The 22,173-nt window shown below is 55.7% G+C and overlaps 1 protein-coding gene across 3 annotated transcripts in view; it reads left to right on the plus strand.

The window, feature by feature from the left end:
• The window catches only part of MAP2K3 (mitogen-activated protein kinase kinase 3), a 46,693-nt gene that overhangs the window by 16,794 nt on the left and 7,726 nt on the right, over positions 1 to 22,173 (plus strand). The window contains exons 1-7 of one of the 3 annotated variants that reach the window (XM_006023937.3): positions 3,910 to 4,512; positions 12,072 to 12,141; positions 13,722 to 13,770; positions 19,272 to 19,385; positions 20,352 to 20,471; positions 21,510 to 21,626; positions 21,917 to 21,968. In XM_006023937.3, coding sequence (XP_006023999.1) covers positions 4,497 to 4,512; positions 12,072 to 12,141; positions 13,722 to 13,770; positions 19,272 to 19,385; positions 20,352 to 20,471; positions 21,510 to 21,626; positions 21,917 to 21,968 — 538 coding nt within the window. In that variant the 5' untranslated portion in view covers positions 3,910 to 4,496. Of the gene's footprint in view, positions 1 to 3,909; positions 4,513 to 12,071; positions 12,142 to 13,721; positions 13,771 to 18,311; positions 18,460 to 19,271; positions 19,386 to 20,351; positions 20,472 to 21,509; positions 21,627 to 21,916; positions 21,969 to 22,173 lie in introns of those variants that run through there. The other 2 variants (XM_006023938.3, XM_025204568.1) reach the window with 2 other exon arrangements.

The following is a 22,173-nucleotide window of genomic DNA, read 5'->3' on the forward strand; positions in this document are numbered from 1 at the left end:
AAAGAGTGCTGGGGTCAGACACCCCCAGCCGGATGTTTGTCCAGTCTCTTCTTGAAGACCCCCAAGGCAAGGGAGAGCACCACCTCCCTTGGAGCCCATTCCAGATTCTGGCAACCCTCACTGTGAAGAAGTTCTTCCTAATGTCCATCCTAAATCTGCTCTCCGTCAGCATGTGGCCGTTGTTCCTAGTTACTCCAGGTGGTGCCCTAGTAAACGGAGCATCTCCTATTCCCTGCTGCCCTCCCCGGATGAATTTATAGGCGGCCACAAGATCACCTTCTCTTGCAAAGGCTGAAGAGATCTAGGTCCCTCAGTCTCTCTTTGTAGGGCCTTGTCTGCAGGCCTCTGACCATACAAGTGGCCTCCTCTGGACCCTCTTGAGGTTGTCCACATCCCTCCTGAAGTGTGATGCCCAGAACTGGACGCAGTACTCCAACGGCGGCCTGACCAGTGCTGCATAGAGGGGGAGCATCACCTCCCTGGACCTGTTCGTCACGCATCTACTAATGCACGATAAAGTGCAGTGAGCCTTGTGGATCACTTCGTTGCATTGACGACTCATGTTCATCCTGGAGTCGACTATGACTCCGAGATCCCTTTCTGCTGCCAAGAAGGTCGTCCCCCAGCCTGTAAGTGCGTTGGTGGGTCTCTTTGCCCAGGTGCAGCACTTTGCACTTGTCTTTGTTGAACTACATCCTGTTTTCGTTCTGCCCATTTTTCCAACCTGTCCAGATCCACCTGGATCTGTTCGCTACCCTCTGGTGTGTTAACTTTGCCCCGTAATTTGGTATCATCTGCGAACTTGGATACGTATCTCTCAACTGTATGGCCTCCCAAGAGCTGTCTGCAGATTCCAGGTCTAGCTCATCCTCCTGGTGTGGTGGTTTATAGTAGACCCCCACCACTAAGTCCCTTTTCCCATTACCCCCTTGTATCCAGACCCACAGTACCTCGGTTTGGCCCTCCTCTGATCCCATTTTGGTGACAGAGGATGTATATTGCTTCTTAACATAGAGAGCAACCCCCCCCCCCACCCCTTTTTCCCCCACTGTATCCCATCTGTGCAACCTGTAACCCTCAATGCCCACTCCCCAATCGTGAGTAGGGTCCCACCAGGTTTCCTGGGGCTTCTCACCTTGCTGCGAGCCCTGTCTCAGTGTTTCCAACAGCACAATTGTTTGCCACCATTGGTACGGGAAGGGCGGGGGTGCTGGCAGAGCTCTGCTTTAGATCACTTTTGCTGGAGGGTGTGCTCTTCCACTAATTGAGGGCTGCTGGCTGGCGGGAGCAGCGACCTCAAAAGCCCAGAGACCCGATGCTGGAGCAGTTCACAGGGTCAGGCCCTCTTGCCAGCCATGCCCAGCTCTGCCGTGGGCTTGCTCTGACCCTGGGCAAGTCCCTTTCCTCTTCGTCTGCTGCGGTCGATCCATCTGAGACCTGAGACGGGAGGGAAGGTGCTTTCCTCCTGGGGGCTGTTAGTAAAACTCACGGTGCCTTTCGTGTAACGGCTCAGCGAGCAGCGTCCGAGCGCTGCTCCACTTGCTGCTTTCAAGGCTTGGGATCCCTGCTTGAGCTGACACCTCCGGGGCTTGCGACAGTCCTGCTAGGCGTAGAGGCCTGTGCGGTGGCTCTCCTCCAGGACTGCTGCTTCCATTCACTTTGAGACATTTCGGCCTCCTGCTTGCCTGGGACTTGGCCTCGAGGAGACTCATCAGGAGCTTCTGACCTGTCAGAGCACAAGCACCGTTCAGTGAAACCGAAAGGGGCAGGTGCAGATCTGATCGAAGGAAGTGCCGGTTTCCCAGAGCTTGTCATCAAACGGTGGAGCTCGTTGCCACAGGAAGTCGCTGCGAGGGCGAGTACTTGCAAGTTGGGCAGGGAGGGGTTACTCGTGAGCACAGAGAAGATCCCGAGCTAGCGCTGCTTCTAGCAAATCTTGGAGGGGATGCTTTGGGACATTTTTATTTATTTTTTATTATTTTTTAAAATTTAATTTGTATCCAAAGCCAAATTAGCCAAAACTAATTCCAGATCCAAGAGTCCAAAACCGTAAGTGGCCCTACTACTGGCAAACATCCTCTACCTGCACCTGGGGCTTCAGATGTTTCCAAATCCTTTGACAGGCATCCTACTTGCAGGTCCAAGCCTGGAGGCTCGGGGTTCGGTTGCCCCTGAGTTTTGCTTGACCTTGGCCGTAAGACCCTCGGAGCAAGCAAGGGAGGAGACTCCCATTTCCGTAAACTGGGCTTAAACCCGCTGCACCTTGGTGGGTCCTGAACCATGCCAGAAGAGCAGTTCTGCAAAGCGGTTGAGGGAAACTGCCTTCTTGGACACAAATGCATGGTAAGATGCCAGGTTAAGAAGCCACGATGCTTGATCTGAGCCTTCAAGAGGGGATGCTTTGGGACATCTAAGTGGGAGATGGCAAGAGGACTTAATCCTCCCTCTCCCTTCTGCAACACCCAGAGCTGGCACGTGGCAGTGATGGGACACTGAGCTAGAGATACCTAGCAGCTGCCCGACTGGGCCAGATCTGGCATCTAGTTTTGGCAAGCTTAGTTTGACTCTCAAGGCTGGGTATGAAAACCCTGCTGCGGAAAAATAGCCTCACCAGCCTTAAACAGCACTTAAAATCTGAGTGGGCTGTGCTGCTACCTTCATCGCAGGCCTTTCAGTCCGCAAGCGCATCTGTTCCTGGTTAGCCTGCGAATCGGGGGATATTTCCCGAGCCGGTCGCCCGCAAGCTTCTATTCTTGGGGAAGGTAAAAGGAACTGGATGCCGTGTCTTTCCCAGGCCGACTCATGATTGGAAACAAGCAAAGCCACAGCTCGTCTGCCACGAATCTGGCTTCCATCAGGAGTCGGCTTCTGTTGGCCTGGTTGGACAGAGCTGGGGATATAAAAAGGACCTGGCCCTTCTATTTTTTTTTTTTTTTTTTTTGGTATATGCTTATGTGCATGTGTGTGTAGGGGATGGGATATCGAGCCCCCGCGCCCCGCAGCCTCCAACTCCTCCTTCCCTAGTGAAATCCAGGCAGTGGTTTGTCTCTTGCCATCTGAGCCGCGGTGGCGGCTGTTGTCCTTGGAATAGCTGCGGAGCGCCGCGCCGGGACTGGAATGGACCAGCGTTCCCACTGTTTGTTGTGGTAATGGTTGTTAGATGCAGAATTATATATATATCCATTTTTTTTTATTTTTTTTTTTGCATGTCACCTGCAATGTAAAAGAATAGGGGCTCTTTCTTCCTGCTGCCCCCCGCGGGGGTGCGTCTTGGCTAGAGGCAGCGGTCTTGCTGCCTGAGTCCTTCGACAGAAATATCGCCGGGCTCCGCACTCCCCTATCAGCTTCGTTTCGCGCTGGTCGGGTTCTCTTCCACTCCCTCCCCTCTCCCCCCGCTGCAGCAGGCTCCGGCAGCTGGTTTTTCCCTGCTCCAGGGAGCTCCTGTTTCACTGCTGACATGGCTTGCGGGGCGGCTGGCCAGCTCCGAGAGGTGAGGCCAGGCGAGGCCAGGCAAGCCAAATCGCTATGCTTGTGCTGCCTGTCCTAGGGTTGTGAAGCCGTGTCCTGTACGATGCTCGGGGTGCTGCCCCCCGTGTTGACCCCTGGGGCGGCCGAGGCATCATCGGTCCATAGAGCATCCCCGTTTCAATGCAGCGAATCCCTTTTGGGCAGACCCACGACTCGTGTGCAACCCTCATCCGTGCCTTGTGCTGTCTTTCTCCTTCAGCATCCCTGTCCAGACTGGGGCAAGGACCGTGGCGGCTCTTTGCCGCTACACCGGCTTTTCCTAGTAGCATGCAATCCCGTTTTAGTGGGAGCAAGCCCCGCAGGCTAGCGGTCTGGGACCCGTGAAAGCCCGATGACCTGGCAAATGGGCGCTTTCTGGAAGCCAGCGTCGATTTATAAGCATGACGTCGGGCTGGGGCTATGCACGGTGACACCTCTCGAGGAGCGTCCCCTCCAGCTGTCACCTCTCATTGTTTGCTCGTCAGCCCCCACGGCCGGGCTTTGCCCTCGGGGTTAAAGAGCAGGGCCGAACCTGCCTTTCTCGTCCCAGCTCGGGTTTAACGAGCCGCTTTCTGCCGGGACCCCTGCGCAGTGGGATGCTGCACATCGCTGGCTTCCACCATTGGCTCCCCTCCGGCTTCCTGTTTGACGTCACCGGTGACCGGACTGCCGCAGCTGTACAACTGTTGAGCTTTCAAGTGTAACCGGAGCTGAAACCAGCCAAGTTCAGCAGCTGCCTGGGAAGGAGCCCTGCACTCCACCTTCTCCGTCTTTTTCTTTCCTTTTTCCTCCCTGGCTCCCTAGAAAAGCCCTCACATGCTCTGAGTGCGCTGTGCTGCTGCCAGGAGAGAGCTTCGGGGAGGGGGGCCTTGTCCCCGGGACCATGCATTCTCTTTGCAAATAAGCAGCCTTGTTTGCGGCAAGCTCTGTGGCGCTGGATTTCTGCAGCTTCAAGGCGTGCCGTTCCTGTTCTTCATTTCTGGGAAGCCATGGACAAGAAACAAGGTAGATGTTGCAATTTCCAATGCACGTGGTCGGTCGGAGGGGGTAGCGCGTGGGGGGGGAGGATTAAAAAGCTGTTTCTGTCTGTTCGTGCCCCGCAGGTTTTGTCTTGTGTAACCTTGCTCGGAGGGGCTGCATTTTGAAGCTAGCCGGGGCTCGCCGGCAGCGGGGGTGGCTGTGCCCGGCAGAGGTTTGCAGGGTGAATGTAGTGGGTGTCCTGCATTTTTTTTTTTTTTTTTGCATTTGCAAATCGCAGGGGTTTCAGGGTCTTTTGCACAAAACTCATGCCTGCAAGAAAACCCCCGTTGCGCTGGATTTAGGCAGGCTCCTGTCTCTCAGACCCTGCAGCTCAAGGTGCTGTTCCTGCAGAGGTTAACAGGTGATGCCGGAGTGTCTTTTTATTTTTTTTTTTAATTTAAAAAAAATTTTTTTTTTCTTTTGCTCGCTCTTGCAGGCGGCTCCGGCTGGAAGGGGGGTTTTTGGCACTGCCTTTTCCTCCTCCTGGTTCGCTTTTATTTTAAAGTATTAATTTCTGTTTTTGCAGAAGTTGAAAACCAGAGAGAGGCAATGCCAGAAAGGAGGCTGCTGGGGTTTTAAAAAGGCTCCATGGGTTGCTGGAAAGTGGCCAGCATTCATTTTCCACTGCACTGGTAGCACTCTGCAGCCCTGCAGAGCTGTGCAAATAAGGCTTGTGGCCGTCTCCGCCAGGCTCCTGCAACCTGCAGCCGTCCCCGCTCTTGTCCGTGCTCTGCAGGCTTTGCCTTCAGCAAAAGGCATTGTCACCCCATGCATTATCTAGCCTCCGAGCCGGTTTTTACCGACTGTTTCCCCGGCATGGGGAAACCACCACTTTTCTTTATTTGCACTTTGCTCCTCCCTGTGTGACTGGACTCTGCAGCTTCAGGAAGAGCAGTTAGCCGAATGCAAAATAAAATCCTCCCAGGCCCAGCCAGCAAAAGCTCATTAATGGGGGAGAAACGCGTCTCCGTGTTTTACAGAAGGGACAGGATTGCTGCTGCCCTCCTTTACCTGGAGCCTGCACAGGCCACGAGGCAGCAGAGAGGTTGGATTTCAAAGGTCAGCTCAGTCGGAGAGCTTTATTTGCAGCTCTTAAGACTCATGTCGCCCAGGAACGGGGGCAGTGAAGTCGCTGGGAAAAAGTGCGACGTGGTAGGAGGTGTCCGTGCCTGTGTGCGGGTGGATGCCTAGTGCTTGTATGTGCAGGACTTGGAATTTGTCGGCACCAGGAAATGCAAACGGCTGCTCGAATGCTCCCGAGATCACGGCTCGAGAGACTGAACTGGGCGTTTGGCTAGGGAGGAAACGGCTTCTCTCTTTGCATGGAGGATGCAGACACGGGGAGGGGGAGGGCGGGGGCCGGTTACCGCTGACCCAAATCCTGCCTGCACTAGAAAACTTGCACCAACTTTCCACCCCCACCTCTCCCCCCGCGGTGATGCAGCCAGTTGCGGGTCTGCTCAGAGCGGTCAGGCGGCAAGGGGGCTGGGTACCCGCTCCTAGCCTGCATGCCAGCTCCTGCTGCCAGTGGCATTGTGTCAACCCAGTCCCCCTGTGTGAGAGAGAGTTGTGCTTTGCAGCGTTGCATGCCCGCCCAGGGTGGTCAAGGGCTAACAGCCAGTCGGGGATGCATGTGTCTCCAAGTGCCGGAAGAGCCTTGCAGTTTTTTCAGGCTGAGCCATGCCCTGCCGATTGCTGTTTCCTTTGCTTTGCTTGACTTCTGGTCTTTTGTCCTGGTTGGAAGACCTCGCAGCTGGCATAAATCAGCAGCGCTGTGCGGCAGACAGAGGGTCTCTGCTGCTTAATGTCCACTGAGGGTCTGGCTCCGTGTTCCTGAAATCTGCTGGAAGTGGGTGCCCTGGGGGTGCAGCTGTAAAGCATCCAGGCCTTTTGGGTGGGGAAGAAGACGGTTTGCAGCCCTTGCAGGGCTTCCAAGTAGCAGCCTCTGAAGCCTTCGCGGAATTGCAGCACGTGGGCGAGATGGGAGTCAGGGTGACGCATGCAGCATAGAGCCACCTACGGGGGGTGGACACGTGCCCTTCTCTGGGTGCCAGGGCAGGATGGGAGGTCTTGACTTGCAAGCGTTTGTCATTCTTCTCCCACCGACTCGGGAGTCCTCTTCCCCTCCTCCCACCCTTGCCTGGAGATGGGGCAGGCATCTGTTCACACGGTGCCTAGCTATTGGGGACGGGGCTTGGTAACTACACATGCAACTCTTGCATTTGTAAGGGAATCGGTTTGTATAGGGATCTCTCCTGGGGTGGGTCACTGGAGCTTGCTCTCCTGGGAGGGACTGGTCTCTACTGGGAGCTGGGCTGGGGGGTGGTCTCAGGGTAGCTCTGCCAGCAGCTCATGCAACTTGTGCGTGTCTCGACTGCAGCCGGCAGGCAGAGAGTCCGGAGCGCGCTAGACCAGATCGTTGTAGCGGGGAGGGGAGGCCTGCGTGTCTAGGAAATCTGGCTCTTGCTATTTTCCTCCTTGGGGTAGAGCAGGTGCAATCCAACTATGGCTGGGCTGGCCTGGCACACAGTCCTCCGTGCTGAGCGCCAGCGGTAGGCTTGCATCGGCACAGGTGACGGGTGGAGACCCTGGTCGTTGCAATCAGTGCCTCCGATGAGTCACGGCTCTCCGACCGGAGCCAGGAACTGCTGTTCTAGGGTTGATCTAAAGGGGCATTGCTGCATGGGGGTTTCAAAGGTGCAGCACCGTGTTTGCCTGCCAGCCAGCCAGGGGCAGGGAGCTACTTCCTGGGGTATAGCCAGGCTGCAGGGTGCTCAAGCACTGTCTTCATTGGCATGATCCTCCCAGCAGCCCTGGGAGGGGAGGAGCAGCTGCTGCCTCCATTGCACTGATGGGGACCTGAGGCGCAGGCAGAGTGACTCGCCTGAGGTCGCCCAGGCAGTCTGTGTCAGGGCAGGTGCCCTAGCCCCCAGCCCAGCCCTCTCTCTGCTTGCAAGGGGTCGTTCTCTGCAGGGTGGCAACCAGGAGCCCAGCCTTCGAAGCACATGGGCTCATCCCCAGCAGATCAGGATGCCCAGCGCCAGCGGACAGGGCTGCAGCCTTCACCAGTGCTGGTGCCCGCAGCCAGTGGAGCCTGGCCAGCTGGCGGCCAAGTGAGTCACTTGGTGCCGCGCGGCGAGTGGCTGGGGCCTCTCGGCATAGAAGCAGCTTTGTCTCTGCATTTGTGGTTGCTGTGGTAACTGGAGAGCAACAGAAAGGGGGGAGTGGGGCGGCGGGCAGATGAGCCCCGTGGACCGCCCCAGAGCCGCCGGTCCCAGATGGGCAGGGGCTTTTCTTATGGCCCCTTGTGGACCCGTGTGTGACGGTCTGGGCTCTACCGGGGACCCTGTGCCCGTAGTGGGGGGTGCTGTATTGTGAGCATCCACTGGCACATGTGTACCAGGGCTTGGAGAGGAAAGAGCCGGCCAGCGTGGTACCCCTCCAGTCCATGTCTGACCTGCAGCAGCCCCTCGGCAGGGCTGCCCTGGACCTTGGAGGCCTGTCTGGGTTGAGGGACATGCAAGCGGGTTTCCGCTGTGCCCAGCTGGTGATGGGACTGTGCATGAGGGTGCCCGGCAGCATGGGCGATGAAGGGTGGGTGGGGGGGAACCCCTCTGCCAGCCCTGGATTTGGGTGGGATGCAAGTGTGTGCATAGAGCTGGGGTAATGAGCACGACACGTGCAGGCAAATCCCACCTGAAAGGTTTCTCGAGGCAGGGCTGGATTGAAGCATGTGCCCGAGTATTTCCTGGGCTGTAACGAAGCAAGAGAGAGATGCCTGTGCCTCTTGCTGCAAGCTGCCTCGGGAGGGGATAGGGTGCAGCAAAGGCGCCCTCTGGGCTCTGCCTTCAGGGGCTCCCCCGTCCTTGTGGCTGGCTAGCAAGCTCCCCTCCTGCAGGGAGGATGGGGCGGGTGTGTGGGTCCTCTGGCTGCTTTGAAGCAGGTTTTTGGAGAAGTGTCACCGGAGTGTAAATCTCCAAGTGCTATTTATAGGTCCCCTTCCCCTGCCGGGCTCCGGTGGGGCATCGGGAGGGAGTGCCACGGCTGCCTCGCTGCTGGCAAGGCTCCCGGCCAGGGGCAGAATTCACAGCAAAGCCTGTTGCTGCCACGGCTGGTCCTCCAGCCCGTGTGCGCTCCTGCGTACCCTTTATTTTTCTAGGATGCTCATTGGCTAAGGTGGCGGTGATGTTGTTGCAACACGAAATCCTTCCCGTAGCTGGGGTGTTGCAAGTGCGTGGCGAGAATGCACGTGCGGTGCTGGGATCGGAGCGACCGGGCTGGGCTGGTGAAGGCCTTCGCTTCTGCATCCTTGCGCATCCTAGGGGGGCTGCTGATTGATCCCAGCTCCCTCCGCAGGGCAGGGGGCTGCCGATGCTGTGCCCGTTGCTGAGATGTGGGGGTGGCATCTCGGTGACCGGCTCGATCTGGGTGCAGAACTAGGGAGCATCATGGAGGGTCTCCTTCAGTTGGGAGGGATGGTAGCCTTGAAAGCCAAGTATGAGCACAACAGTTGGGTCAGGGGAGCACTCCCTAGAGCTTGGCCAGTTCCCGAGGAACCTCAGTTTCTCCAGGGCCATGGGGCCAGGGGTGAGTAGTGGCCATTAGCCATGCCTCGGTCTGTGGGCTTTCATGTGAGAACTTCATGGCATGACCCCTGGCAGCCAGAGTCACTGGCATCGAGGTGGCAGAGAGGGCAGCTGAGGCTTGCCCAGGGCTGGAGTGAGTCTGATAGTGCCTCGGGCACAGGGTTGGACTAGATGACCTCTGGAGGTCCCTTCCAGCCTTGCTGCTCTACGGTGCTGAGCATGGGGATATTGCCTTAGGTGTAAGGAGGCAGCTGCTGCTGACCTGAGCCATGGGGAAACGAGGTGAGAGGCCTCAGTGACCCTCTGCAGCCCAAAGAAACCTGCTGTCCATGCCGCGGTGTCTAGAGTCGAGCAGTGGGTGTTACCCACCTCTGCAATTCAGGTGCTCTTGGGGGCAGCACCCCCCCCCCCCCCCCCCCCCCCCCATGTTGGCTGGGGACCTGGTTTGCAGCCCCCTGGCACCTATCAGCCTGTCCAGGCCAGTTAGCGCAGTAGCAGCAATTCTGTCCTGCGTGCACATGGGCTCAGCTATTGTCTTGGGGCCTCCGCTCTGCCTTGCACTCCCCCTCTGCAGAAGTCTAAGTGCTGGACTTTGTCCGCTGGCCAGGCCCCGTGAGACGGGCAGGTTGGAAGCCAGCTCCCTGCGCGAGGAGGACATTGCTTGCCCAATGCTGTGCAGCTGCCGACGGGAGCAGGAACTTTCCTGGTCCTAGCCCTGCATTCACAAGGCACCGCTCTGCTTGGGCATCTCCTAGGTGTGCATGGTTGGCAGAGCTGCTGGCAGCAAGCTGTCCCTCTCTTTTTGCATGCTTGGGGTGAGTCAGGCAGTGCCTGCTCCATTGGCCTCATGTCTCTGAACAGCGGTGGCTCCTGGCTGTCCTTAGCCCTGAGCGGTAGAGAGGCTCCCACCCCTGCAGCCACAAAACATCCATCTGGCCTGATCAGGAGCAGCTTGGCTGGGGGCAACTGCAGCTCCTACAGACGCACCTGGGCTGGCTGTAAATCAGCTCACCCGGGGCTGGAGGGGTTCAGTGCCGGCTGCAGACCCCGCAGAGCCCCAGGCAGGGTGTCGGAGGTGAGCTGGTGCAGCGGTCTCTGCCGCTGGGGCTTCCACGGCTGTCGGTACCGCAGATACCTCGGCTGTGCTGTCGCTAGCTGCAGTTGCACCTGTTCTCCCTTTTCCCCTCCCTGTAAGTAGGGACACATGGCGTGGTTCAGGGAGCCCCTAACTGAGTACTGAGAGCTCTGGTAGCCTGACCCAGGTACGACCTTTGGTATCTGAGCTCCTTGCCCTGAAACAGGGCTCTGCTTGGGGTGGTGTCTGCAGAGGCGAGAGCAGGGAGCAGTGGGTGGGAGCACTGGGCACAGGGAAGACGGGGCGGCATCACCAGGCTGGTGGCTCTCAGCGGGGCTGATGACAAGCCCTGCATGTGAGGCTCTAAGCAGCCTGGGCCACATCCTTACCCACCTTGGTGCTGGCTCCTGGATGCATGGGTTCTGCAAGGCAACCTGTGTGACGCCTTTACTCGCGTTTGCCCCGGGCTCCCTTCTCAGAGCCTGGCAGTGCCCCATGTTCCTTTTTGCTCGAAGCCCTGACCACGCTGCTGGAGTGGATCCAGCCTACCTGGGCAGGAAGCTGCTGCTGCCACCACCCTCCAGCTGGTCCCTGCCAGCTGGGAAGAGGGAGCACTGGGAAATCCCCTCCGCAGTGGCCTGCGCCCTGGCTCACTTGGGCTGCCCATGTTCTCGAAGGGGAAGCTCCTGGGTTACAGGAGTGAAGGGGCACCGCTGAGCATGGCTGGAGTCGGGGACACTGGCAGGGCCCAGCCACCTCCCCGAATCCCGTCTCCATCGTGGCTTCATCGGTGGTTTGGTGACCTCTTGTGGCCAGTGCTCCTGAGCTCAACCCAGATCTGGAGCAGGAGTAGAGCCCGGCTGATGCTGAGGTTTTGCCTGCTTCTGCACAACCCCTCTTTGAGGCATCTTTGCTTCTAGCACAGCTCCCGGTGCCAGCCCCTTCTCCGCCCCCACAGCAAATGCACCCGGGACCTCTTCCCGCTGGAGGTGTGGCTGGGGAGGAGGTCGGAGAAGACCTTGTTACCTGGCAGCTCAGAAGCCGGTTTGGTACCAAATCTGTTTGATACCCAGAGCTGGCTGATTTCATTAAAACTGATCCAATCTTTCTCCCTCTTTTTATTTTTATTTTTTTTTAAGATCCCAAAGGATCTTTGGAGCCACACAAGCCAGGTAGGTGCTGGCCAAACAATGGCTTTAAGTGTGTTGAATGTTCAGAGTATTGCAGGCTGTGAATAGCCCGGTCATGCTCAGCTCAGTCAAGACTCTTTGCAGGCCTGGGTTTGGGTCACTGAATTCAGGGGATAGTCTCTGCTGATGCTTTCTAGTGCTGCATCTCCCTGCTCTGGACGCACTTTGCTATGCCCTTGGTGACTTGCATCAGCTTTGAAACCTAAATTTTCATTCTCCCCTGCACTGTTGGGGCTGCTGGGTGTGGAACGGTGCGCTCATGATCTTCTAGCGTCACTGCTGCCTGTTGTGCATATCTGGTGGTGCCGGGCAGAGGCAAATCAGGCCTCTGATCTCCCCAAATGAGTGGGTTGTGTGGTTAGGTCCTTGGAGGCCATCTGAGCTGTTGCTCTTGGAGGCTGAGTAAGGAAGCTAGTTGAAGGACCGAATGCTCCAGATCGGTGGTTGTAGCTTTGCCTGTGGGGGCTGATCCTGTTGGAGATGTCCAGGTTGGGTTGCGTTCCCTGGTATGGCTCCATTTGCAAAGTACCCAAAACTTCCTTTCTGCACAATTTGGATCCAGCTGTGCCAGTGGGCTCGCAGGCCACTCGGGTGCTCTCATGGTAACTTGGGTAATGCCAGGCAGCCCTGGCAGGAGGAGAGGGGAGAAGACCCCAAAGTGTTGGTGACTCAGGCGTGTGTTTTCTCTTTCAGTGAAAGGCAAGAAGAAGCGGGATCTGAAGATAACATGTGTCCCCATCAAGCAGCCGGTTGTGACCACAACGTAAGTCTCTTTCTGCGCCGCTTAGAACTGGTTTTCCACACACTGACTTGCCAGTATGTGTGGAGCATCTAGGCTGAGGATTCGGGTGTTCCCACCACCCGGGGCCTTTCCAAACTGAGCTTCTCATCCTTCAGAACGTCTTCTGTCAATTTTGTGGCACGCCTGACCTCTGCGGTGACTTACCCACGCAGCCAGCAATCCAGCCACGGTCATGTCTGCTAGGGGGAGAGATGTGATGTGCTGGCCCTGTCTGTCCACAGCATCTTCATCCCAATCTTCAGGACCACAGCTTGTCTAACTGCCTCATTAGAGGACCTTCCAGCTATGGGCTTATGCTGGTGGTCAAGGGAGACCATCCAGCCTATTCACATGAACCCTCACCTGGGTCTTCAGGCAGTGCATCCATGACCTTCCTGCCACCTTCTGCACTTCTCTTGAAAGCAATACCATTGAGTAATTTAGGCTCCACATCTAGCTTGGTACAGGTCTTTCTAAGCGGTATTTGCACAGTCGTAAAGAGGTATCTACAGGTATTTGCACAAAGGTAGAGAGAAATGCAAAGTGTCTTTCACTTTGCAATGGGACATCTCCTTGAAGATGTTCCTTGAACTAGAGAACCAGGAAGCTAGTTGTACAAGCTACATGTGAGCGGGTGAGAGAGCATAATCAAACTTGAGTGATGAAAATGGATGTTAAAAACCATTTCAACAATCGTTAAAGGTGAAGGGTAACCTAGGAGGTAAGGGTGATGCCTCATAAAAAGCCTTTGATCTGAAAGTTCCTTGAAGCACAGTGCTGCTAAGATGCAAGGCTCACCTGAGTGTCATGAGTGAGTGATAAAGGCTCTGAAGCATCGCTGGGTTGACAGAGGGATTATCTCGTGTCCTCATAGCGGTGTGCTTCGTGCTTCTGGGCTGTTGTCTTCTGGGCAAAGACAGCTAGCCATGGCTAGCAGAGCTAGGACACTGCAGAGGCATTTAATCTCTGTCTCGGTTTCTTTGGCTATCTTGTTTCGGGAGGGTTGATCTCGATCAGATCTCTGGTTTGATGCTTGCTCGCAGTCGACTCCCTGGTCCAGTGAAGCCTCACACCCAGCAAACACTTGAGCACATTCATCACTTTAATCCTCTGAGAGGAGCTACGGTCGTACTCGAGCGTTTGCAGTTAGACCTGAGGTTGTGCATTTAAAACTGGCTGCAGCAGGACGTGGTGACAGAGGCCAGGTGGTGGAGGCCAGCAAACTTCCCATGCCTGCCAATGGCCCCCCTCAAATGCGTTGCATTTGTTCATGCTGGTGGCCTCCTGATCCTTGTAGCTATACCTGAGACGGTGTAGGCAGGCTAATCAGCAGCCAGACGGGTGAACTAGCACTGTCACTCAGCACTGCTGATCAGCTCTTGGGAAGTGGTTGAGGAGGCAGCCTTGATGGGGCAGCATGTGTTTGAGAACCCTGCTACTGGGCCATTTAAGTAACAGTGTGGACATGGCTGGTTGACTGGCCCCAAACCCCACGGTTGGGTAATGAAATGCCAGGTGACAGTGTACTCACTCCTGATTTTTCTTTTTTTTCCCCTCTGCAGGCCTCCAAGGAACTTGGACTCCAGAACTTTCATTACTATTGGAGTTAAAGTAAGTTTTGTTTTTTAGTGTCTGTTTCCTCCCCTTGTTCCCCCACGTCCTTGTTGGCACCTCCCCGCCACCACCCCTATGCATCTGTCCCCGCAGTCAGTCTGTCAGCAGCAGACTGAAATGTCAGAGCCGGTGTTGAGCCCATCACGGTAAAAACATGCCTTCTCCTTCCTCCTGCCACCATCTCAAGTGACATTGCCTTAAAGGCTTGCAAGCTCAGCCAGCAAAGGCCTGCCCCAGTTCTGCACCCATGACTCAAATGATGATGAGGCAGCATAGACCCCAAATGGTAGGGCTGGTTGGGGAAGGTATAAATGGGGCTGCAGTGTTTTATGGAGTTACACATGACCAAAAGGGCAGAAGTGAAGTGTTGTGACGAGCCCTGCCTGGCAGCTTGTCACTGTAAAGGCCAGGTGAAGCCTCTTGAGCATCTCATCTAACTTCTTGCACCATGCATGGTCCAGACAAGGCTGCCCTGTTCCTCGTAGGTCATGGAGAGTGTGATCAGGGGGCTTTGGGCCTGTCCATGCAGCCTTCCTCCTGACCTGAGCTCTGCCCCCAACCAAATTAGCCCTGCTTGGAGCAGGCCTGAGTGCACACCTTCAGGGAGAGCTGGGCTTGCTCTGGGCGCTGTCAGACACCTTGCTGGGGTGTATGGTACAATGCTGTCCTCCTTCTGTAACCAACTCTCATGGGAGAGGAGAGGAGCAGGGGGTGGAAGGGTCTGGATGTGTCCTGTTCACCCTTCTTCTCAGCATCCGCTCTCTGCCACCATGCAAGACCAGGCTCCCGGGCTAGAAGGCCCTATGTTCTGATCAGGAAAGGGCAGTTCTTCATTTGGGCCACAAAGAACGGACGCATTCGTTCAATAAAGGCCTCCCCTGTGCAGGGCTGGGCTTGCCATCGTGCTCCCAAACCACAGGCCTCTGCCAGCAGGTTTAACCTGCCTTTCCTGGCAGCACAACAGGCTCCATTCGCTCTGTCTGTGGGCTGTCTCTGTAGGGCAACCTCAGTCAAGCGGATGGTAAACTGTGGTCTGCTGCAGTGCCCACGTAGTTCCAGGCCTGAGGGACTGCATCAAAGCTGTGTAAGGGGGTGAGTGAACTTTGTGGGTAGCTAAAGGGCAGGGAGCTCCCAGGTCTGTCCCAGCAATGACCTCGGGCTGAGGTCAAGGGCACAAGCCAGCACAGTAAATCAGCGTGACCTCGGCGCCCTCTCGGCTCTGAGTTCACCTCTCCTAACAAGGCTTCCCTTGTGCTGCCCATCTCTGGGGCTGCTTTATTGCAGGCCATTCTCCGGAGAGGCCATGTGGGGAGCAGGGACAGGCACATCGCTCCTCCAAGACCCTGCGCAGCCGTGCCTTCCTCCCCTCGAATGTACCACCAGTGACCTAATGAAAAACACCAGCTAGAAATAGCCACCGTCTCTCTTCTTTCGCTCTCTTGTTACGGGCTCTCCTGGGGCTGTGTAAGGCCGTTTGCTGTCATGCTAAAAACAGTGGCCTGCCTCCGTGCTGGATCAGAGCTATATCTAGCTGCTTACCTTCCCCCCAAGGCAGGTGGCATGGCCGATAAGATCTGGACCTCCAGTCCTCAGTGCATGGTGGGGGAGGGAGAAGAGGGAGACCAGGACTCATGCCACATGACGGCCTCAGTGGTCATTAGGTAATGTGTGTATTAATAGCTGAGGGAGAGAGGAGCTTTGTAGTAGCCCGCGGTGGTGAGGGGGAAGCAGGCATCGCTTGATGTGCCATGCCCCTCGGCATTGCTTCCTTCCTCTGGTGTTCTCCAAGCAGTCCCACGCCAGAGCTGGGCACCTCTGGAGTTATTGAGCTGGTGGGACGTGTGCTGCTCACAGCCTGATTCTGGAGAGAAGTAGCCGGTGATCCCTAGGCACAAGCCACTGTAGCATGGCAAGCAATACAAAGTGTGCTTTGCAGCTCCTGTGCTGAGCCAACCACAACCGTGGTTTGGGGCAGAGCAGGGTGGAGAGGAATAGTGACCCTGCCCCCAGGCAGGCAGGAACTCACTGCGGCAAGCCTTCCCTTCCCTGGGGAGGAGGACTGGGGCTCCCAGGGCATGCTGTGAAACCCCCTGGGCTCTCCATGGCATGGGAAGTGCTCGCCGTTTGGGAAAGGGTTAATGCAGACGCCAGAACAGAACAGTAAACCGGGAGCAGAGCGACTGCCTAAGGTAGTACAGGGCTTCTGGGGGGCATTGAGAAGAGGTAGCCCCCTCCGGTCACAACTTGCACGTCCCCTGTCAGCCTGGCGCTGCCTGGTGACCTCCTTCCCCTCTCCAGGCCCCCCCTTTCCCCGCTTCCAGGAAGGGAAGTGGCTGGGGCAGTGCATAGCTGATGGATGAGCTCACACGTGCGGCTCTCTGCCGCTTCCAGGATTATCAGCTGCCAGAAACATCTGGCTGCAGGGAGCTGTGTTCGGGGCGCACCAGATCAACCCACGGCACGGCGGCCTGTGCACAGCCCAGCGGCCAACTCGGAGGGATCTCCGTGTGGCTGTGTCCACTCCGCTCTGCTTTGAAATAGGCAGCGCTGTTTCCCCTCCACCCTGGGCGTAACCTATAGGCATTGTCTCGGAGGCAGAGTCCCTCCTTGTGCAATAAAGGCTTGTCCCCTCCTTTTCTGGCTTTGCTTTGACTCTGAGGTATTTTCTTCCCTTGAGACCAAAGCAGAAGGCAAAGCCAGTTGCTATTGTGTGCTCCAAAGAAAGGCTGCAGCTCTTGGGGGGTGCATGCCAGGCTTCCTTGGCTCTCAGAGTGAGAGGTGGACTGCGGCGCCGTGTCAAAGGGGGGCTTGCAAAACAACCTTCAGCTTGTGGGGCAGGAGGGATGATCGGTCTCACAGGTGGAGCAGTCAACTCTGACCCCAAAGGCCTGGACTGCTTATGGGATCTGGGTCAAGTCTGTGCGTAAAGTGAGGATTTTATTTCTCTACCTCCAGGGACGATTGCAGGGATTGGTATCTGCTTGTGATTGTGAAGTGCTCACTCTGCATTGATGGGGGCTGTAGGAATACCTAGACAGGCGGGAAGTAGCACAGCCTGCATCTCTCCAGGCACCTGCGATGATCCAGCCTGACTGTTCCCAGACTACGCTGATAGTCCATCTAGTCTGTTATCTAATGCGTCCAGCTAGGACCAGGAGCGGTGACTTCAGGGGAGGGAGCAAAAATGCTGTAGTGTGTCTCCTGCTAGGACAGCCTGCCACAGGGAAGCTCGTGTTTTCTCTCAAGCTGGTTAGAAGTTGGCTGAGCCCAGAAACACGAGTTTCCATCTCTTCCAAAACTCTTGCTTTGTGTATTCTTTACCGGCATAACCCTGCCTGCTCTGTTGATCCACGTAAACGCCCAGTCCTCCTTCAATTCTGGACACAACCCACCTAGTTTTCCAGTTGCCCATAGTCTTCTAGGGCAGACGAAATGAGAACGTAAGGGAACCTCACCGCGAGACGACAGCATTTAAGGCTGGAGAGTAGCGGTTGTCTCTCAAATTCATTCACGCAGCTGGCGACACGTATGCTTCTGGTCGATGCCGTTGCACGCGATACCTTCTGCCTCTTTTGGCACTTAACAGTTTTTAAAGGGGTGGAAAGTGGGAGATCTCTCCGTTCTGTATGCTGTAGCCGTCCTATTGACAAAGGTCTATTGACTGAGCTTGGCTGGAGTCTGAAAAGTCTGTGAAGCAGCACGGAGCCGGGGCAGGCGGGCAGGGATACTATAGTTCCTCAGTTCCCAGGATTGGCAGGGGTTACATGGGGGTCACAGCTGACACCAGGGTAACGTATGGCTTCCCCTCTGCTTCCTTTGAAACTGGAATTCATTGTGGGGTGGGAGCCGTGCTAACCTCCCCATTCAGCTCCCAGCTCAGCATCTCTTCCTGCATTGGGGGAAAAAGGGTTAAAATCCGGATGCTCATTCAACTCCTGTGGAAATATCCTTGTGCCAGCCCTACCGAGAAGCACAGAGAGGGGGACATGGGATGGGCTGTCATGCGCTGCTGCAGCGATGCTTTATCATGGCTCGCGGGATAAAATCCTTGTCTCTGAATGGAAATGGAAGTCCTTTGCAGTACAGCTGCTGGGTCATCGGGGTGGGCAGCAGCCAAAAATATCTTTCCCACTTCTGAGTAGTTCCCTTGTGTAGTTCTGGTGAAACATGCACTAACTGGGCTGCTGCAAAGCTAGGAGAACATGCACCTGGGCCTGGACCACTGCTAGCTGCATGCAGCACGGTCCTTGCTGGGTTGAAGACGGTTGCAGAGTGCATTCAAAGCAGAATAAAGTGCTGGGTGTCTTTTAATGCCGTTTCATGAACCTCAGAAGCCAAGCAGGGGAACTTGTGTCCTTCGCGGCGGTGCTCAGGACAGGAGCGGAGCACGTTGCCGTGGGTGGAGTTGAGGGTTTGTGTAACCCAGCCCATGGTGGTTTTGCCCAAGTTGCTCTACAAAGGAAGTGACTTAGCAGTGTATAATGCCAGTGTAGGCTTCAGAGAACCTGAGACGCAGCGTCACATGCTGCGCTCGCAGCTAAGTGTTCCCGTGAAATCATCCCTGACTAATCAAAGTCCATATACTCCTTGTCCAGTGTGAGAGCCTGATCCAGTCTGTGCCAGCTATATGGCTTCACCGAAGCAGGTTCTAGCTACCGCAGGGAAGAGCTCAGCGCTGCATTGATGGTAGTTAGATTTGATTGTTCCTTTGGTTGGATGTTGGGAGTTGGTGGTCGTATTTTTGTTTCTTTTCCTTGACTTTGGACATAGCCGTCCTCACCGGGGTCTGGCTGGGATCAGGGTCTCTGGTGCCTTGGGTTGAGATTGCAGTTCCCACCACCAAACTGGGACTCATCATGCATGGGATCTTGCATGCTGCGATGCTCAGCTGTACATAACGGGTTGAAACAGGATGCTGCAGGGTTTCTGGATTGGGTATCTGTGACATCCCGCAGTGCAGAATGGGCCAAATGGAAGCTTGAAATTTCCCCCTCATCCCTGCAGAAAAATGTGGGGGGGGGGGCGGCAACTGGAAATGGGCTAGTCTACATTTCTGGCAGGACACCATTGCGGCTTCCTCCTGACCTTGCCTTTGGTAAAGGAATTCCTTCTGGGTGACAAATCACACGGGTCAGTGGTAGGAAAGGCTCCAGCTGGGGTCTGCAGCACCCAAATTACAGGCCTGTGCCACTCAGGGCAAAGGAAGAACCGTGCTAGCAGTGAAGAAGTAGCAGGCTGCTGTTATCTTGGGGGCCAGCTCTGGAGGGAGCTGTGATAGGGATGATCCTGCCTCCGGCAGGGGGTTGGACTCGCATGTCTTCTTGAGGTCTCTTCCAGCCCTATATCTCGGTGACTCTATCCCATGAGTGCGCGGCCGTTCTGTCAAGGCAGATGTTTGGCTCTTCAGGTCCTTGAAGGTGTCCGTTTCCCTGTGGGGTACCTTGGCTCTGAGGTCTCAGTGCCTGTTTCATGTGGCACCTTCTCTTCTCCCCTCCCAGAACTTCGAAGTGGAAGCCGATGATTTGGTGACGATTTCAGAGCTGGGCCGTGGGGCCTACGGCGTGGTGGAGAAAGTACGGCACGCACAGAGTGGCACCATCATGGCTGTGAAGGTGAGACCTGCTCGCGGTCCTGGTCGTGCTCTCCTGGGGTGGGCGTCAAGTTCCCCAGTCCGGCTCCTCTTGGCATTGATGAAAGTATCCTGGCAGCTCCCGTGGGTGTTGGGTTGGACCCTATGCCTCCAGGGCAAGAGCTCTGTGTTGAACCCTGCCGAGCTGTGTGCATGGGACCAGGATACTGGTACTGCAGGGGGTCTGGGGCAGGCAGTTAAAGGTGATCGGGGAATGTAAGAGCAGATCCTGCCTTCTCCAGAGGAACAGCGCACTGACTCCTGCAGTGAGAGAGAGAGGAGTAGACATGGAAAGCCTGGCTTCTTCGCTCAGCAGCCTGTTGTACTGCTCTGCAGGCCCTCGGCTCTCCAAGTGACCGTTCAGATTGCCAGCCTACTCCCTCACCTACCATGCAGCTAAAGCATCACATGACCGTAGTGGAGACCCCATCCTTCATTTGCTCTCCTCAGCTACTTCATGCATCCCTAGCGCACTTGCTGCAAGTCCAGCCCCCGGCCAGTACTAGCAACTGGTACTGGTGCAGAACCAGAACACGGGACTGGAAGCAGGTCATTTCACCCTGCTGGCTTCTGCAGCAGAGGTCACTCCCTTGTGAGCTCCTGAGCCAGTTCTCCAAAGCAAAGTTCAGTTTTCAAGCAAACAAGAAAGCCCTCCATCCTCTCCCAAACGCTAGGAGGGGAGCCCCCTTTCTGCTTTGGCCTTAGCCCAGTAAGCTCTTCCCTTCACAGCTTGCTTTCTCCCCTCTTGCTTTCTCTTCTGGGAGCTTTTAAAGCACACTGGGTTTGTTTAACAGGGCTTACTGCCCTTTCTTAAGGGGACAGGCCACCCTGTTGCAGGGACATTCAAAGTTCCCCAGGCTTTTCTAGAAGGTCATGTTGCTGCCACCATCAAGATGGCCCACGGGGGTCAAAAGGCTTTAACTTTTGCCAAATGACTGTTTTCTCCCAGAGAATCCGGGCAACTGTGAACACTCAGGAGCAGAAGAGGTTACTGATGGACTTGGATATCTCCATGAGGACAGTAGACTGTTTCTATACGGTCACCTTCTACGGAGCCCTCTTCCGAGAGGTAACGGGACTGGGGATTGAACTGGTGCTGTGTATGGCAGGGGATCGGTCTCCACTAGGGCTTAAATTAATTAACTCTCCAGAAGGGACACTAGGCCCATCGCTTACACCCCTTTAGTGCCAAGGAGAGTGGCAGCCTCTTTCCCACTTCTGTGCTGGCCCAAAATGCATTGCATCGAGGGGATACTTTTTACTGCCTGCTCCGGTCTTTGGACCAGACAGAAGCCATCGCTTGGTATTTGCAATAGTTTCTAAACACAGCTGGGCCAGGATGTTTTCAGTCCTGCTTGGCATATGCCATACACAGGACAGAAAGAGGCCTGATGGGCCATCTGTGTGAACAGGTAGCCTTTTTTCCAGACAGTCCTAAAAAGGGTTTGTTCCACCCCTCACCCATTACAACCACAAATCTCATTGCAAACCCAGAAGCACCCTGCAGTGCGTCACCTGTGAAAACTGAGGAGGAAAGGGCATCACCAGTGCCCTGCTACTGCAGTGGCAGAGAAGTAACCAGTTAATACATACTCAAAGGACCCCAGAGGAGTGGGAATCTCCCTTCCTCTCCTCCCAGTCTTTGCCCATCTGCCCCGAGAGACCCTTCCTTCCTGACCCCAAATCTGGCAGTTGGTTTGATGCTGAGCAGGAGAACAAGATCCTTCCACCAGATACCTGAGAGGCCTCCAAAATAGCAGCAGGCACACCCCAGTCAGAAGTCTGACCACTGGCTTTGCCCAGTGTCTAGTCTTCATGGGAAGGCGAGAGAAGTCCCCAGAAGCCTATAAAGCAGTTATGGGGGAGGAATTCCTCTGTTCCCCTGTAGGTGACCAGCAGAAGCCCTGGAGCAGGTGCCTCTTGCACAGAGATGGTCACCTCTCAGCCCCAATGTGGAACCTGTAAAACATGATGCTCCAGTACTGAATGCAGTCTTGCTTCCTAGGTTTGCCTACGTCAAAAGGGTGGGGTTCACCCCCTGCCCCCATTAGGTCCTGGGATGCATCTGGAGAGCTCTTAACACATGAGCTGTTTCTTTTGTGGTCAGGGCGACGTGTGGATCTGCATGGAGCTGATGGACACCTCTCTGGATAAGTTCTATAAGAAAGTGCTGGAGAAGAAGAAGACAATCCCCGAAGACATCCTGGGGAAGATGGCCGTGTCGGTGAGTGGCTGGCTTCTGAGTCGAGAATGCCCTGTGCTCAGTATAAGTCCCCCCACCCTCGCTCTGGTTCGGGAAGCATGCCCTTTCCTGGGGTTTGGGAGCTTCATCACAGCTGCTAAGCACTGTGGCGTATGTAAGTCACGTGGTGGAGCTGTGGTGCCCTGAACTTTAAGGCCCAGGACACGTGTCCGTTCTTAGCCCTGTGGTGGCTCGTGGCCGTGTGGTGTGAAAGGCCGGGCTTTCAAGACTTCTGTGCATCTAACTTGTTCTCTGTCTCCTCTCATCACTAGATTGTGCGTGCGCTGGAACATTTGCACAGTAAACTGTCAGTGATTCACAGAGGTATGTGATGCTGGGGGGCAGTTGCATGGCCTTTTCCCTTTAACCTTTCTCCTAAGGGCACAATTGGCTAAGCTGGCTCCCCTGGCAGAAGGTTTCTGGGGCCTCTACCGGCTCCTATCCTGAGCGGGGCTGGTACAGGGAAATTGTTCTTTACAACTCGCTGGGTGATTCCTGTTCTTTCCTCCCTCCCAGCTTGAATTTAACA

This window comes from Alligator sinensis, unplaced genomic scaffold, assembly GCF_000455745.1.
Source record: "Alligator sinensis unplaced genomic scaffold, ASM45574v1 scaffold402_1, whole genome shotgun sequence".
NCBI classification, from domain to species: Eukaryota; Metazoa; Chordata; order Crocodylia; family Alligatoridae; genus Alligator; species Alligator sinensis.